The following is a 14,019-nucleotide window of genomic DNA, read 5'->3' on the forward strand; positions in this document are numbered from 1 at the left end:
ATACTTGAGATAGACCTTGAACGATCCATCCATGAGTGCTAGTGAATGTTTGAAAGAACAAAGCTTCAAACAGATTTCTTACTACTTGGTTAAGGCTGGTCAAGATGGACGTCTATGAGTCGGAGAACGTCGTGCGTTGACAGTAGAGTCACATAGGCAATATCATATTAGCCGCAGTCATTTGCCAACGCAGAATGAAAATACGTAGTAAGTCGGGGCTGGCGCCAGCTGAGATAACTGCACTGCCACTGTAACCAAATATGAGCAAAGTCTGAATATTGCTTTCTTGGAAGATTGGGAAGGCACGGATTCAAGCAGCGCGAGCAACGTCGTCGACGACAACGGCAAGAAACTAAATCCGCAGTGACGGCGACTGCTGCCAACGTCGTTCAACTGTTTCTCAATACAATTCATGTCTCGCATTCCTGTCCCGTCATCTCACTCGCCGTCCGCTAACAAGAGTCTCCATCACGATCGTGCTCCTTCTCCAGTCCCACCAGCACCCAAATACTCTTCATCAGCATCAATGTCCAACTTATCTGGTGTCTCACCGTCTGTCGCTGACACGCGGAGAAAACAGTCCAAACGCGACGAGGTGAGCATTCTTTCCGCTTTTCGGCTTCCGGACGCGCGGTTTTGTTTACGGTACCCGTCGGTACGCTTCTTGTACACGTGTACATACTCCTTCAATGAGTTCCTCATCACCTCTTTACCAAGGGCGTGCCCATTCCGCGTCAAACACCATATCCCATCGCCGCACACCCGTCCGTGCCGTTTCAGTCGCTAACCCTCCTTCACAGGCCATCCGGAAGAAGATTGAATCGGAGCTTGCCCGAAAACGTACCATCTCGACGACGCATCATGCGGGTGGTCGTGGAAAACGTGCTGCAAAACCTGCTGTTGCGAAAGGCACGGTTGCTGCGCTGAAGCCTACCCCTGCACTCACTGTGCCTGATAGTATTACTGTCGCAGAGGCCAGTCAACTATGTGCAGCAAAACGGACGGATTGTGTCCTTGTCGTAGATGATGAAGAAGGACTCAGCGGTATTTTTACCGCTAAGGATCTGGCATACAGAGCACGTCGTCGACTGTTCTCCACTTGACGATCAGCCTTACCAGTTTACAGGTTACTGCTGATGGTCTTGACCCCCATACCACCCCGGTCAGTCAGATCATGACCCGGAACCCGATGGTCACCCGGGATACCACTAGCGCGACCGAGGCTCTTCAGCTCATGGTTCAACGTCATTTCCGTCACCTGGTATGATTTTACCTGATTCTCTGAACATTAGCAAATATTAATACAAATGCTAGCCTGTTTGTAATGAGGAAGGCAATGTCGTTGGATTGCTTGACATCACCAAGGTCTTCCATGAAGCACTGAACAAGGTCGAGCGTTCCTCGTCTGCATCCGAGAAACTCTACACTGCTCTTGCGGGCGTGCAATCCGAGCTTGGCCCAGGAATGGCTTCTAACCCACAGGCTGCTGCTATGCTCGCTTATGTCGACGCTCTCCGCGAGAAAACTGCATTGCCAGATCTCACGACTGTCATGGACTCGCGGACGCAACCTGCAACTGTCACCCCAAAAACGACTGTCCGTGAGGTGGCCAAGTTGATGAAGGAGCGTCGTGTCACTGCTGTTTGTGTCATGGAAAATACGCCAGGTGTCGGTGATTCCTACACCAAGATCGCCGGTATCTTCACAAGCAAGGACATTGTCCTGCGGGTCATCGCTGCGGGTCTGGATGCGGGTATATGTAGCGTTATCCGTGTGATGACCCCTCATCCTGACACTGCTCCTCCTACCATGAGCGTACATGACGCGCTCAAGAAGATGCATGGTAAGTGTTCTAGTGTTTTGGTGTTGCCCGTGCTGAAGGTGCCGCCAGATGGCCACTATTTGAACTTGCCTGTTGTCGAGAGTAGCGGACGGTTAGTTGCCATCGTTGATGTTCTGAAGCTCACATATGCCACTCTGGAGCAGGTGGGCAAAATCTATTCGTAGGTTTGTCTGTGCTAACTCAATCTTAGATGAATGCTATGAGCACGGAAAATCCTGGTGAATCTATGGAAGCCGAAGGCGGACCAATGTGGGGCCGTTTCTTCGACTCTATTGGTGGCCACGACGACACCGAGTCCGTTGTCTCTGGTTCGCATGTCCCCACCGACGGCGTTTCCCTCTCTACGCATAACATCACCCGCCTTCAGCAGTCCCCCCACTCCGAAGTGCATCCGAACGACTCTGCCTCGGTGGTCGACGAGGAACACGAGTCTGGACTCGAGGGCTACTCGCGAAAGCGCAAGGGTGCAATTCCAGCCATCACAGGGGCGACTTCCAGTGTGCCAATAGACGATGGAACGTATGTCTTCAAATTCCGTACGCCAAGTGGGCGCACCCATCGGTTCCAGGCGCGACACGATAGTGTCGAGATGTTGCGCGAAATCGTGCAAGGCAAGCTTGCAACGGACCCGTTCTTCACCGAATTCGCAGGTTCACCCACCGAGCGACCCGACCCTGAAGATTTCACGTTATTGTACACGGATGCGGATGGGGACACAGTGCTCATCACGAGCGACACGGATATCGCGGATGCTGTGAAGATCGCGCGGTCGGCGGGCTCGGATCGGGTTGTGCTATTCATCCAGGGCGGAAAGCACTGGATCGAGGCTGGCGCAGAGAAGAGCGAGGCAAAGGCCGCGGAGGTGAATGCAGCTGCGAAGGAGGAAGAGAAGGAAGTCGAGAAGGCAGAGGCTGTAACAATCCCCGAACCTGTTGTGACTCCCCCTGCAAGGGCATACACACCACCGCAGGAGCAGCTGGTGATGGGTATCCCGAAGGATTTGTTGCTCCCTGCGAGTATCGGTGCACTTGCTGTCGTGATCATCGCGGTGTTTACCATCTCGAGATTGGCGCATGATTGAAGAGTCAGGTACGGACAAGGTCTACCGTGTCTATCGATGCTTTTTTACCCTAAGGAACTCATTAGACTGTTCACTTCGGATCGTGATTTATATATGCAGGATCCGAACTTGCCATCTTTCACTCCTTTGCGTGTACGACTTGTTTATGAATTTATCACGAATTTTGCGAGTGAATTCACTTGCGTCTCGATATCTTAATATCGTATGCCTACTTATCCCTATGTTTGCTGAAATAACTTGTGAAATTTCATCTTGCTACAGACTATATACATGGTCATACAACAAGTTAGAAGTAAATTCATTCTCACAAGGCAATTACAATGGACCGGGATACGAACGTGGTCCTTCTAATTGGTCTCAATTTTCTTTTTAAATCGATCCACTGTATCCACCAGTCGAAAGGGAGGGAGGCAGAGCGTCAGATCCCTCTCCGCAAGTGGTATTGATATCGCTTGTGAGCTCAAGTTCGACGGTGGAGCCATTGACGAAGACATCCCAGTCTAGGTAACAATTTGAATGCCATGGCTGGCCATCGATAGTCACGCTCTGCGGCAGTTCGCTCTCATTAAGAAAAGGTGAAAAATACGCGATTGAGCTGTGACAAACCTTGACGAAGACAGTTCCGCCAATGCCACTCTGGGGGTTGCCTCTGAAATTCTTGGCAATGATCGTCGTCGTGGTATTGAAAACCGGGTTATAGAATGTGACCTTGGGGAAATAGGGTGAAGCGAGAAGGAATTGGCGTGTTGCGGGAAGTGGGTACATCCCCACGAGGTAGAAAACAGCGTAGCTGGCCATGGCACCTGAGCAAGCATTAGACGACGTCCACTGAAGCTTTTGCGAGACTTACCGGAATCATCATTACCCGGAAGACCGCTGACTGTGGTGTTGTAAGACTCAGAAATTACCATGCGGGAACGTTGGATACTGAGGCCAGGTCGATTGGCGTAGTGGTACATGAAAGGAATTTGCTGAGATGGCTCATCTGTGACATCGAAATAATTCTGTATGCAATTCAGTCTCCAAACGTCATTCGCAGTTGAAGTGTTTACCTGGTCGAAGATCAAGTTAAGTCGGTGTATGAATGATTCGTTGCCTCCCTGCAGCAAGATCAACTTGGCTGTGTCTTGAGGAACGTACTAGAGATGGTCTGTCAATGAAAGTAAGAGGTATATTCGTGATATACACACTTGAGAGTACTGAGAGCAAGAGGCTGTTAGATAAAAATATTTATAGAGTCCAGTGAAGATACACACCACCATGGGAAATGACTCATAGAAACCATCGCGGTTTGTAGCATCGAGATAACAGGTTGATTTGAGAGGATCATTTACGCTGCAATGACGAGGGTCGGTGTAATTCCACTGCCCATCTGCGAAGCGAGGCTGGAAATCAATGAGTCTTATGCTGCATTGACAATGTTACGGGTGAGAATGACTCGCCTGCATCATGCCCTTGATCGAGGAATTCCCGGGAAGTATAACCATATCATTCCAGACATTGACGAAATTTCCCGCTCGGGCTTGGTACTACAATCGCAAAAATTAACATTCTTGTTTCACACACATGGAGTATGGCAAACCTTGACTACATCATCCGTTTTGTTGAGAATCTTTGCAACTTGCGAGATGGAAAAATCACCGAATGAATACTATCAAAGTAAGTGAGAATGAGACCGCACGTTGAACAAGCTCCTACCTCTAGTGTACGTGAAACTTGTTTGGTGGCGGTACCTCCCGAGCCATAAATGTCGGAAGGGATGAAGTCTGGAAGGATGATCGTGATAAGGTAGATGATGAATATTGATTTGCTAACTGTATTCTTTCCACACAGTTGTCTGTCTTCCTTGGAGATTCCAGTTGGGTGACTGTTCTTCCGCATCAGCAAGAAGGGCAGTGTACAGATCATCAGCCGAGACATTCAGAGCGCTAGCATGTTCATAAAATCTACGATAGCAGTCAGTGAATATACGAGCACTGGGTTCTATGCTCATTAACTTGACAAAAAACTCTCCGAGAATAGGGTCGCCGTCTGTGGCCATATTTCAAATGCGAACCATGCAAACTGGTTCAAGAACTTACTGCTTCCACCTTGGATGTACTGCTGAACAGTAGCGCCGCGGCACTCAGGCAACCAACCTATCATGGATGAGTTGCATGCACTACTTCACAGTACAGTTTTCTACCTTCATGCTGTTGAATGTTGATCATTCCGCGAACGATGCGGGCGAATACCTCCGGGTCATGAAGCGACATTAGAGGATACAGGGTACGGTAAGTATCCCACTGTGCTCGAGACGTTAATAATATGCTACTAACGCCACCAAAAGATACCAACATTGCAGTAAAAGGAATCATAGTAAGGCTCGGTGGAACTCCAGTTGGGGTTTTCGCCAGTGTCTACCAACCAGAGTCAACGATTCTGTACTCGCAAAAGGGAACATAGCTTACAATCAGCGGGCGAAATGTGCGTCCTGTAAAGCTAAAGGGCCGTGCAACTGGGGTACATTGGGACATCTCAAGTACTTACTGATGAGTAGAATAGTTCAGTAATTTCGTTGTCCACGCCTTGAGTATCGACTTGGATTCGGGATAGGAGTTCGTTCCACGTTTCTCGAGCTGTTGCGACAGTTTCATCAAAGTCGAAGTCCGGGATCTCCGACTCGGCATTGGCGCAGGCCTGGTCGGAGGAAATGAATGAAACACCGACACGTGCGAGGATGGTCGTATGAATAGAATTCGAAGAGGGCGGGAAAGTCAGCAGAGCACCCATTTCGGACAAGAAGCCTGCAAGCCATGCATTTTGAGATACCAAGAGGAAGGGTTAAGTAGATACCAGAGTACAATTGGATGAGCTGTGTGCTATTCTGCACAGGGGCATTCTCCAGCCAAACCCCGTATTCAGTGGGAGCCTCAAAGTCATACCCGTCGCCTTTGAAATCTACACAAGTGTAGACACTGTATCTTTTGGGACCGAACGATGAAGCAAACCTAGCTCCTCCTAAAATGACAGTGAGGTGGGATGTCAGGGAATATTGAGAAATGTTACCTGTGACGCGCCCAGTAGTAGTGTTAACGTTAACAGCGGGTTCTGTGTTGCTGATCAGGCCGTCATTGGTGATGTCCACAACAATACGGGGTTCGCGTGACGATGGCGGGAATGTATAACGGTGGAGTGCAGTACGACGTGAAGCAGTCAACTCCACCTGCACTCCAGTAGACTGCGAGGGCTAAGTCGACGGCACAGTGTAGTATTTCGTCACATACAAGATTCGTTGCGAAGTAACCAGGTGAACCAGCATCGTCAGGAGAACCTGTAAGATGTTATATTTAGCATACAATCACTATAGCTTACTGTGTAGGTGTAGTTGGTTACCATCAGGGAGGGCTTCCCGTAACGTCTTTCTGACAGACATGGACGTGTTGCAAGACGAGAATGACTCGCATTCAGGCAGGGGCCAGAGCCTAAAGTTGGATAGCGACGTGCCCTTCAGGAAGTATTAGCTTGTAAGTGCAGTATTTTGCTGGACATAGGACGCGCACACCACCAGTCCCTGAATCGTGCAGCTGCGAAAAGCCGGTAACATTGAAAGTTATATTGGCATCATAACCCGCTTGCTGTATGATGTGCGAAACTTAAGGCGTCATGAAGACTAAACATTGGATAACCTTACATTTCCTGGAGAATCAGTGTCGAGTCCAACTTTCACCATTCCATGCGGAAGAGTGGCACCTATGTAAAAATTAGCAGAATTCAAAGATGCACCATAGAAGCAAACCGGGGAAGACATGTCCTCCATTGGTTGTGCCGATGAATACATTGACGTAGCTTGCAGGGTCCAAGTCTGTGATAGTTGTGTTTCCTGGCGAAGTTGTCGCTGTGTCTGTCTGGGAGCGAACAATTAATTTCGGACGCGAATGGGTAGCTAATCGCATGCGTGGATGGGCACTTGAACCAGCTAGCAAAAAAAGCGCAGAGAGCAGCACTAGCCAACACGCCATGATGGTGAAGACTCGGCGTAAGTGAGAGAACTCTGATCAAATCGACTGGCATTATAACGAGACATATTCCCACATCTAGTATCAGATTTCGCTAGAGGCTTTTAGCGAAGAGACCTTGTGGTTCCAGGTTGGGTGATTGATGAAAACGATGGTGTACGTACTTCATGTGCAGCAATTAAGCTTTAAAGCGAATGAAAACCGAATTCCAGGAAGGACATCGCGTCCGTTAAGCATTCTAAGAGGACTGTGTCTCTCAGCAAACACCTTAGTTTAAAGAAGTCTGGTGCATGAAGTCAATTGCAAATGTACAGGCAGGTTTTGCGAGCTGTGCGCGAAACTGTCGCTCGGTGGAGATGCGAAGGAAAAGAAGCGTCCACTGGGAGATCACAGGGAGAAAGGTCGGCCTGGCCTTGAAGTATTAGTCCAAAGTCAATTGTTCAGGTGGGTTTCCATTGTGAATGAGACTTCGGATTCTGCTATTTAAAGCCAGCGAACAATGTCGCGTACGGAGATAATCACGTGGCTACTGATCGAATCGGGGTTTCCACAACATCATCGAAGTCTACTAAGTTTAACGGCGAACAAACCTTCAAACTACAGCACTTCTCGAAGGCGTAGTAATCTCTGGTACGTATCAGTCATGTCGAAGACAGAACGCGAAGATGCTATATCAGCCATTGTAAGTTGTCCGACGGCTTGATAGTAGTGCGGTAGCGCTAACCAGAAACCCATGCGCCAGTCATCCAAGATCTTCTCAGCCATGTTGGATGACCTGGCAATGGATGCGGCACTACAGGCGCACCACCAGCTTCTGCGCGGTAGAGCGGTTTGTCGCATATGTCACACACGGTACGTCATCAGTGCATTACCAGTATAAATACCCACTGACCTGTCGGCAGGTGTGGCTTGGGTATGTTGGCACTTTCGTCTGTCATTTACTATTTATCCTCCATCCACAAATCTAGTTCATCCAAATGAGGCACAGACTGTAACACCGCAATCACAGTCTATCCTCCACGGCGATGCCGGAGGAAAGACGGCTTCAAGCACTGGAACCAATACTCCGAACGGAAGTAAATCCGATGGCAACATTCTCTTTGAATGCATGGTCTGCAAGCGCCAAGTGAGTACAGGGCTCTATGAACTGTATACGTTAACCCAAGTCATCGCTCTAGGTCGCTTCCAATAGATTTGCTCCACACCTGAGCGCTTGTATGGGGACAGGGACCGGAAGCAGGCGTGCGGCTCCTCGCGGGACAAATCTCAAGGCAAAGTGAGCTGCACGCCAATGTTACCGATCAAACGTACTCACAACGTCTTCAGGATTCCCATCGAACCTGGCCGGTCAGCGTCTCCATACCCAGGTTCAGAAAATGGCAATGTTTCAGATGATAACTCGAACGGTAAAGGCAAGGCAAAGGGCAAAGGAAAGCGAGCAGGTGACGTCTCCACTTTTTTGCTGATCAGGGAGTGTTTTAATAAACTTGTCGTAGATGACTCAGACTTCAATCTGAAGCGAAAACGAGTAGGGATGACGCAACTCCTGTTTGACCCCGATCTGAATGACTGTTGTTCTAGCCCATATCACCTCAGACGTCACCAACGAAAAAGCCCACGAAGAAACTTAAAACAGCGGGTAAAACTGATTTGTTTTTTACATCATCTTCTCGTGATCTGACACATTGACAGGGTCACCGGTGTCTCGCCTCAAAGCAGACCCTGACAGCAGCGGCACGACTGCAAGCAACGTGCGAGTCCTTTTTATCTCTCGATCCCTTCTTACCCGAATTTATCCAGACTCTTCAAGTGCCTTTATCGTCTTCCCAATCCAAAGTCCCATCGAAACTTCGTTCCTCATCTACTGCCTCTTTTCTTGAACGTGATCGCTCTTCTACCCCAGGTTCTCAATCATCTGCCGGCACGCCCATTGCGTCAACGTCGTCCGCGATATCAGCGAGGAGTGTTGCAGGGACAGGTCCGCCAAAACGTGGGCGTCCCAAGGGTAGTAAGACAGGGACAGGTAGGGGTGCATTGACTGCCCAGCAGAAGCGCCCGAGTCCCCCAAGACCACTACTGCCACCGCCACCGCCACCACCGCCCGCTGTGAGAATTGAACAAGACTATCTCGTCGGTGGGTTCAATGCTACGCCACGTCTTGGTCTCTACTTACTCATCAACCAATGGTACCAGACGTCGAAGGAGACGAGACTGGATCGTCGACCGACACAGACGGCTGAACGCCTTTTTCGGTTTTGCTAGGTTGTGCATGTGCGAACATTTCCTATCTATTGCTGCACACACATGAATCAGTCCAGTCATGCTGTGTACCGTGTTTATGAAAGCAAGGTTATGATACCTTAATCTGTAATATTCTCCACTGACAGTGCTGTTGTTACATATGTTATACGAGATGATTGCTAAATTTGTTGGACGCCTGTACTTCTTGTCAGCCTTGAAGCTGGATCACGGTAAAAATCGTAACCCTATACCTACTAGTAGTCCAAATTAGGCTTGGGCAGGAAGACCAGCCTCGATAATATTAGCGCAGCTGTTGTGAATGTTATCCAATTGTTGTGTTAACAGTCCAAATAGTTTCCCATTCACGCAGGCATGTGAAGCATTTGAAATCACTCGCAACGGCAAGAGTCCCGATGGCAAGGGGGTCATCAAGGTCATGGTCTCCGGTCCTGACGTCGACATCAACGATGTTTGAAAATCACAGGGTTTATCATGGACGGCACGCCCAGGTGGATTTTTTGTTGTTGTTTTGTTGTTTTGATCACATTGAATGTGGATCCAAGGGGAGTTGGTACATGACGTTGACACGAATTGCTTCCACGGTAACAAGCACTCTATGTAGATATACACCACTCTATGGCCAAAAATTTGATGTCCGAATCTAAATATCTATACCATTCCCTGATGACTCCTCTAGGCTCATGCGGAACTTGAAACGCGCACAGGTGGGGACGAGGGGAAGAAGAGCCAAAGGACGAACATGGCCACAGTTTGAGAGACTGTCACGTAGCAGAAGACTCTCATGCCGTCCTTGTTCGAGATTATACCGGTTATGAAGGGGAGCACGGCTTAAACACTTCGGTTGGCCTGAAAGAGTATAGCCCAAGTCGAATAACGCACCACTTCCTGCACTAGCAACGGCAGTGCTGGTATGAAAGTCATGGTCAGGTATGTCTGGAATACTGTGATGAGGCCACTCACAGAATAGCCATTGAAACCATGTGTACGTCTCCCGGCAGGACATCGTTGCAAAGACCTAATGTCCCAGGGAATATAGGCCCATACATCAAACCCACCACGGCGGATGAAAGGGCGTTCTCGATTGTCGAGTTAACAAACCAAATAAGGATGGTCATGAGGAAGGAAACGCCTGGGTATTTGTTATCAAGTTAGGATTGTAAATCTGAGGAGCAGGCCCTCATTGACGAACCTCTGAAGGCTAGTGATCAGTAATTTTCAGAGAGTCATAAATGGAGTTACGGACGTGCATGCATGAATAACGTGTTTGCGTTGGGTAAAGGTCAAGCTGCCGAACACATCAGTAAATTAGACAAGGCCATGACGATGCACTGCGACCGACCCAGTGCAATAATATCCCCATAAAATTCTGCCAGCGGCCATGCCTCCCCAAAAGCCGCTACTGACGTATCCGACGGTGTCCGGACTAGATCCCTGGTGCATGTTCAAAATGGGACAATAGCAACTAGATCAACAGAAACACACCCGATTGGTAAGGAGATAGGTAACAATCTGCGAGGATTCATTCAAGGTTCTGTCAAGTCCGAATAGACACTCACAAATCCTTGAAAAGTGGTCTCGCTACCACTGTAAATAAACGCGAACAATGAAAAGGCCCATTGATATGGAATCGACAAAGCCAGGAGGAGAGCTATGGGTAGGTCAGTATTTCAGATGATATGCAGTAACAGCGACCGCACTATTGGGTGGGGAATGGGAATCAACACGGCGGGTAGAGGAACCTCGGACTTTCCCTTCATGGAATGGTTGTATCATCGTGTCACTCCCAGGGATGTGGGCACTTGGCATAATTTGTATGGCGTCGAGTGCGGCTTTGCGGTCTGCCAGAAACTCATTGCGTGTCGGACGGAAAGAAAAGATGGTCAAGCTCAAAGCGATTGCAGAAATAACTAAGGAGCCAAGATAAAAATGCTTCCAGAGAATTCCCTCTGCCATGAGTGTTTGGCATACAAGCGGGGCTGAAAACGACCCAATGCCTGAAAGACATGAGCAGCAGCATTATACAAACACACATCACTGCTCACACCAACATCCCAGTAAAACCCCGAGGGGCTTCTTGGGTGTGGACACAACGTAAAAATTCCTGTAACTTTTTAGCATTAGGAAAATACCATAGCGCAACACTCACGATGATGCTAAATAATCCGTATAAGTGAAAACATTACGATCAAAACAAGTGCTCACCGGTCCAGAAAGAGCGTGCGAACGCGGCAATAGCATATGCCAGAAGTAACGCTGGATAATTACGAGCGGTACCCATTACAATAAAGAACAGAGGATGAAGGAGACCTCCAAGGACGAGCGAGGAAAATCGTGCTTTTGAAGGTGAATGTCCGACACCGTAAGGGAGAGCTGCCAAAACATTCTTGGTGAACAGGCGATCGAAAAACGAAACAGCAGGGAGATAGGTGTGTTGATCCAAAGACGGGTAAAATTGGCCAAGAAAATTGACTATTCGTTCAAGTAGGATGGTGCCGACCAGAGACCTAGTGGATAATTGTCGGTATTTTGTAGAGGTTTTGGCGAGAAGCTTACCCGACCGTACTGCCTGTAAATAACAAAGAGCACGTCGTATAGCTCAAATCAAAGTCTTTCTCAAAAGCTGATAGAATAACGCTAAACAAAATACCAGGAGCAAAACGGAAACATACATACAGGGGAGGACAGTAGCAGTGACTGAAGTGTTCGATGAGTGTGAGCCTCCAAACTTAAACAGTGGACTAACCTCCATCACCCCATCCGCAGACAAAATATATGAAATAAGTAGTTAATAATCTTCTAGTCAAATGCTCGAACTCAAGGCTAGGTGTCGACACCTCTGCCTCCTTTTCGAATGAGTTTTTGCGACTCTGCGCGTCAGTGGGGAAAACGTCCACATACGTAGCCGTCGAGGGGGTTCTGGCCAAGGATTCAGGAGAGGAAGCATTTTCGTGATAGTCCAGACCGGAATGGGACAATTGCGTAATAGTTTTTTTGAAAGTTGCGCTGGTTTTCGAAGAAGACTCTGTCAACACTCGAGTCTCGACTACGATGTTTGCGCCAAGTGAATGACTATGGCGAGCATCATGTGATAAAAATGATGGGGCGACAGGCAGCTTATTGGATGGATACCAACAGCGATCAGGAAGTGTGATGAATTCTGGGTGGGAGTCAGTGACTTGCGACTGCGGAGAATCCATGAGGATGCTCGGTGAAAGACGTTCACTCACAGAGAGCAATTTTATAGTAGCTTTGAGGTAGACACAGGTACATTCAAGCCCCGCTAAGTGGTGCTGAGGTTCTGCGTGTGGGAGGGAGATGGGCGTATGAACCCTCCCGAATCTATGTGGAGTCGCAATCGGACCGTGTAACTCAATTCAAGCAGTCAATTTCCTTGAAATTCCCTGCTTGCATGCCTCTATCTATCAACATATGATATAGATTCATATGTGGCCAAGCAACTAGTGCGTACCCGTGATATGTGCAGTTGAGACTCTGCCATATGATTGCCGGCCGAAAAAGAGGCGCACAGAGTGACCATAGCTGGCAGATGATTTTCCTGTTGAAAAGTCAAGTCGACGTATCAAGAAACTGCCTGGGGCCTGTAGCTATTTCGAGTTCCCGAGCAGGAGCGCTGGTTGTCAGTACAATTTGGAGGTCAGACCGCCGTACAAGGCTGTACGTATCGTCATCTAGTAGAAGCAGGAGTTCGGTGAGTAATTATGCTGCTACATAGAGTAACTTTACATACGAGAACTTACAAGTTGGAGTTCTGGGATAATCGGTCATGAGTCTTGATGTGGCGAGCATCACTTGACGAGGGACCGAGGGTCGAATGACCCTGAATGATTAGTATTCGGACGCCTCTTCAGCGCTGAAGTTAAAGAAGGGAATCCTAAAAAGGCAAACTAAGATTGTTTCTGCCACTTTGACGAAGTGAGTCGACCTACGGTTCTCATACTGAGTTACTTGGCTGCATATTATGTATGGATTACACTTGGAAATTTTTCACTTACTATATAATCGATAGATCTAATCGACCGCTTCCTGGCATCCCCGATGGAAAAGTTTGCCTCGCACTGGCGACATATTTGGCCGGCTTCATGCCCATATCCAATTTGACGTAGTAGGCTAGCTCTTGAAGCTAGTAAGTAGGACACGAGGTTGGCGGATCTACAATCAGCACGCGGAGCACTAGTTGATCCACTTAATTGACCCTACTGAAGAATACAAACTCGTGAGTCAGTGTCCACACTCCAAGTTTAATGTAACTCTCACAGGTAACTCAATTAGTACGGTTCGCATGATCTGTACTTTGCACAAACATATCAGTCTCATTTGCATGCATAGGTGTTTGTGGACTACATTCGTTCGTTCTCGCTCGGCGTTCCCGGTCAAAAAGACATTACAGGCATGCAACTCTTTGCATGTTATCAGGATCTTTCCCGAACGAATTCCTCATCCACTGAGGTGAACCACACTATCATTGATTATTGTAGCGACACGGAACATGATAGGTAACTCCTTTCAAGGTTCGAGGAATACTGTTGCTCAAAAGTATCCGTCAAACCAGGAGCGCGTCACATTTACTTCATTTAAGGGGGGAAGCTCGATGGCTCCACCTCTGTGCATGTGTAATTCGAGACACGTGAGTCTGCCCACATTGTTTGTTTGATAGGTACCCTTGCGGCGTTCCGAACAAGTATCCAATGGGGAGGAACAACAGAAATCGGCAGGTCAAACGACAGTCTGTTTTGGTATCAAAGTCTCCCCCGACCCTCAATGCGACGAACCTGCAACGAACGACCATCTTCCTTGGATAGGTCTAGGACAAGTCT

The 14,019-nt window shown here is 48.3% G+C and overlaps 4 protein-coding genes across 4 annotated transcripts; 2 read left to right on the top strand and 2 right to left on the bottom strand.

The window, feature by feature from the left end:
- Nucleotides 1-268: 268 nt before the first annotated feature.
- BJ212DRAFT_1315181 (uncharacterized protein) lies at nucleotides 269-3,191 on the top strand. The gene is made up of 7 exons (XM_041334148.1): nucleotides 269-595; nucleotides 801-1,076; nucleotides 1,127-1,261; nucleotides 1,315-1,843; nucleotides 1,892-1,986; nucleotides 2,034-2,932; nucleotides 2,990-3,191. Exons 1-6 carry the CDS (start codon nucleotides 413-415, stop codon nucleotides 2,922-2,924), a joined length of 2,109 nt encoding a protein of 702 aa, XP_041198883.1. The 5' UTR covers nucleotides 269-412; the 3' UTR covers nucleotides 2,925-2,932; nucleotides 2,990-3,191.
- On the bottom strand, nucleotides 3,192-7,385 carry BJ212DRAFT_1315196 (glycoside hydrolase family 92 protein). Its single transcript, XM_041334149.1, has 23 exons — nucleotides 6,703-7,385; nucleotides 6,598-6,656; nucleotides 6,467-6,541; nucleotides 6,300-6,411; nucleotides 6,191-6,237; nucleotides 5,973-6,144; nucleotides 5,760-5,924; nucleotides 5,454-5,710; nucleotides 5,375-5,405; nucleotides 5,262-5,323; nucleotides 5,110-5,209; nucleotides 5,006-5,062; nucleotides 4,922-4,955; nucleotides 4,740-4,870; nucleotides 4,623-4,690; nucleotides 4,507-4,575; nucleotides 4,367-4,453; nucleotides 4,181-4,309; nucleotides 4,115-4,123; nucleotides 3,977-4,063; nucleotides 3,775-3,928; nucleotides 3,531-3,727; nucleotides 3,192-3,470 (listed from the first exon to the last, which is right to left on the bottom strand). Exons 1-23 carry the CDS (start codon nucleotides 6,923-6,925, stop codon nucleotides 3,294-3,296), a joined length of 2,502 nt encoding a protein of 833 aa, XP_041198884.1. The 5' UTR covers nucleotides 6,926-7,385; the 3' UTR covers nucleotides 3,192-3,293.
- A 71-nt stretch (nucleotides 7,386-7,456) lies between these two features.
- On the top strand, nucleotides 7,457-9,473 carry BJ212DRAFT_1315209 (uncharacterized protein). Its single transcript, XM_041334150.1, has 11 exons — nucleotides 7,457-7,604; nucleotides 7,665-7,774; nucleotides 7,825-7,835; nucleotides 7,891-8,048; nucleotides 8,101-8,198; nucleotides 8,249-8,364; nucleotides 8,419-8,450; nucleotides 8,504-8,561; nucleotides 8,615-8,673; nucleotides 8,723-9,056; nucleotides 9,116-9,473. The coding sequence occupies exons 1-11, from the start codon at nucleotides 7,566-7,568 to the stop codon at nucleotides 9,160-9,162; spliced, it is 1,062 nt and encodes a 353-aa protein (XP_041198885.1). The 5' UTR covers nucleotides 7,457-7,565; the 3' UTR covers nucleotides 9,163-9,473.
- Nucleotides 9,474-9,862: 389 nt separating this feature from the next.
- On the bottom strand, nucleotides 9,863-11,772 carry BJ212DRAFT_1258361 (major facilitator superfamily domain-containing protein; the record flags this gene model as incomplete). Its single annotated transcript, XM_041329932.1, has 12 exons — nucleotides 9,863-10,011; nucleotides 10,064-10,089; nucleotides 10,145-10,313; nucleotides 10,374-10,375; nucleotides 10,428-10,469; nucleotides 10,524-10,615; nucleotides 10,667-10,693; nucleotides 10,741-10,832; nucleotides 10,909-11,178; nucleotides 11,227-11,285; nucleotides 11,377-11,688; nucleotides 11,738-11,772. Coding segments are annotated over 12 exons (1,275 nt in total), but the record flags the coding sequence as incomplete, so codon positions are not given.
- Between the last annotated feature and the right edge of the window lie 2,247 nt (nucleotides 11,773-14,019).

The sequence above is a fragment of the Suillus subaureus genome (genome assembly GCF_016647635.1).
Source record: "Suillus subaureus strain MN1 chromosome Unknown BJ212scaffold_2, whole genome shotgun sequence".
NCBI lineage: Eukaryota > Fungi > Basidiomycota > Agaricomycetes > Boletales > Suillaceae > Suillus > Suillus subaureus.

Coding starts and splice junctions, on each gene's coding strand:
- BJ212DRAFT_1315181 (XM_041334148.1), top strand. CDS start 413: ATGTCTCGCATTCCTGTCCCGTCATCTCACTCGCCGTCCGCTAACAAG. Junction 1,262..1,314: donor AACGTCATTTCCGTCACCTG/GTATGATTTTAC, acceptor TACAAATGCTAG/CCTGTTTGTAATGAGGAAGG. Junction 1,987..2,033: donor CATATGCCACTCTGGAGCAG/GTGGGCAAAATC, acceptor ACTCAATCTTAG/ATGAATGCTATGAGCACGGA.
- BJ212DRAFT_1315196 (XM_041334149.1), bottom strand. CDS start 6,925: ATGGCGTGTTGGCTAGTGCTGCTCTCTGCGCTTTTTTTGCTAGCTGGT. Junction 5,406..5,453: donor CTGAACTATTCTACTCATCA/GTAAGTACTTGA, acceptor ACGGCCCTTTAG/CTTTACAGGACGCACATTTC. Junction 4,576..4,622: donor AAGTTTCACGTACACTAGAG/GTAGGAGCTTGT, acceptor TTACTTTGATAG/TATTCATTCGGTGATTTTTC.
- BJ212DRAFT_1315209 (XM_041334150.1), top strand. CDS start 7,566: ATGTCGAAGACAGAACGCGAAGATGCTATATCAGCCATT. Junction 8,365..8,418: donor GGGCAAAGGAAAGCGAGCAG/GTGACGTCTCCA, acceptor AACTTGTCGTAG/ATGACTCAGACTTCAATCTG. Junction 9,057..9,115: donor TGAACAAGACTATCTCGTCG/GTGGGTTCAATG, acceptor CAATGGTACCAG/ACGTCGAAGGAGACGAGACT.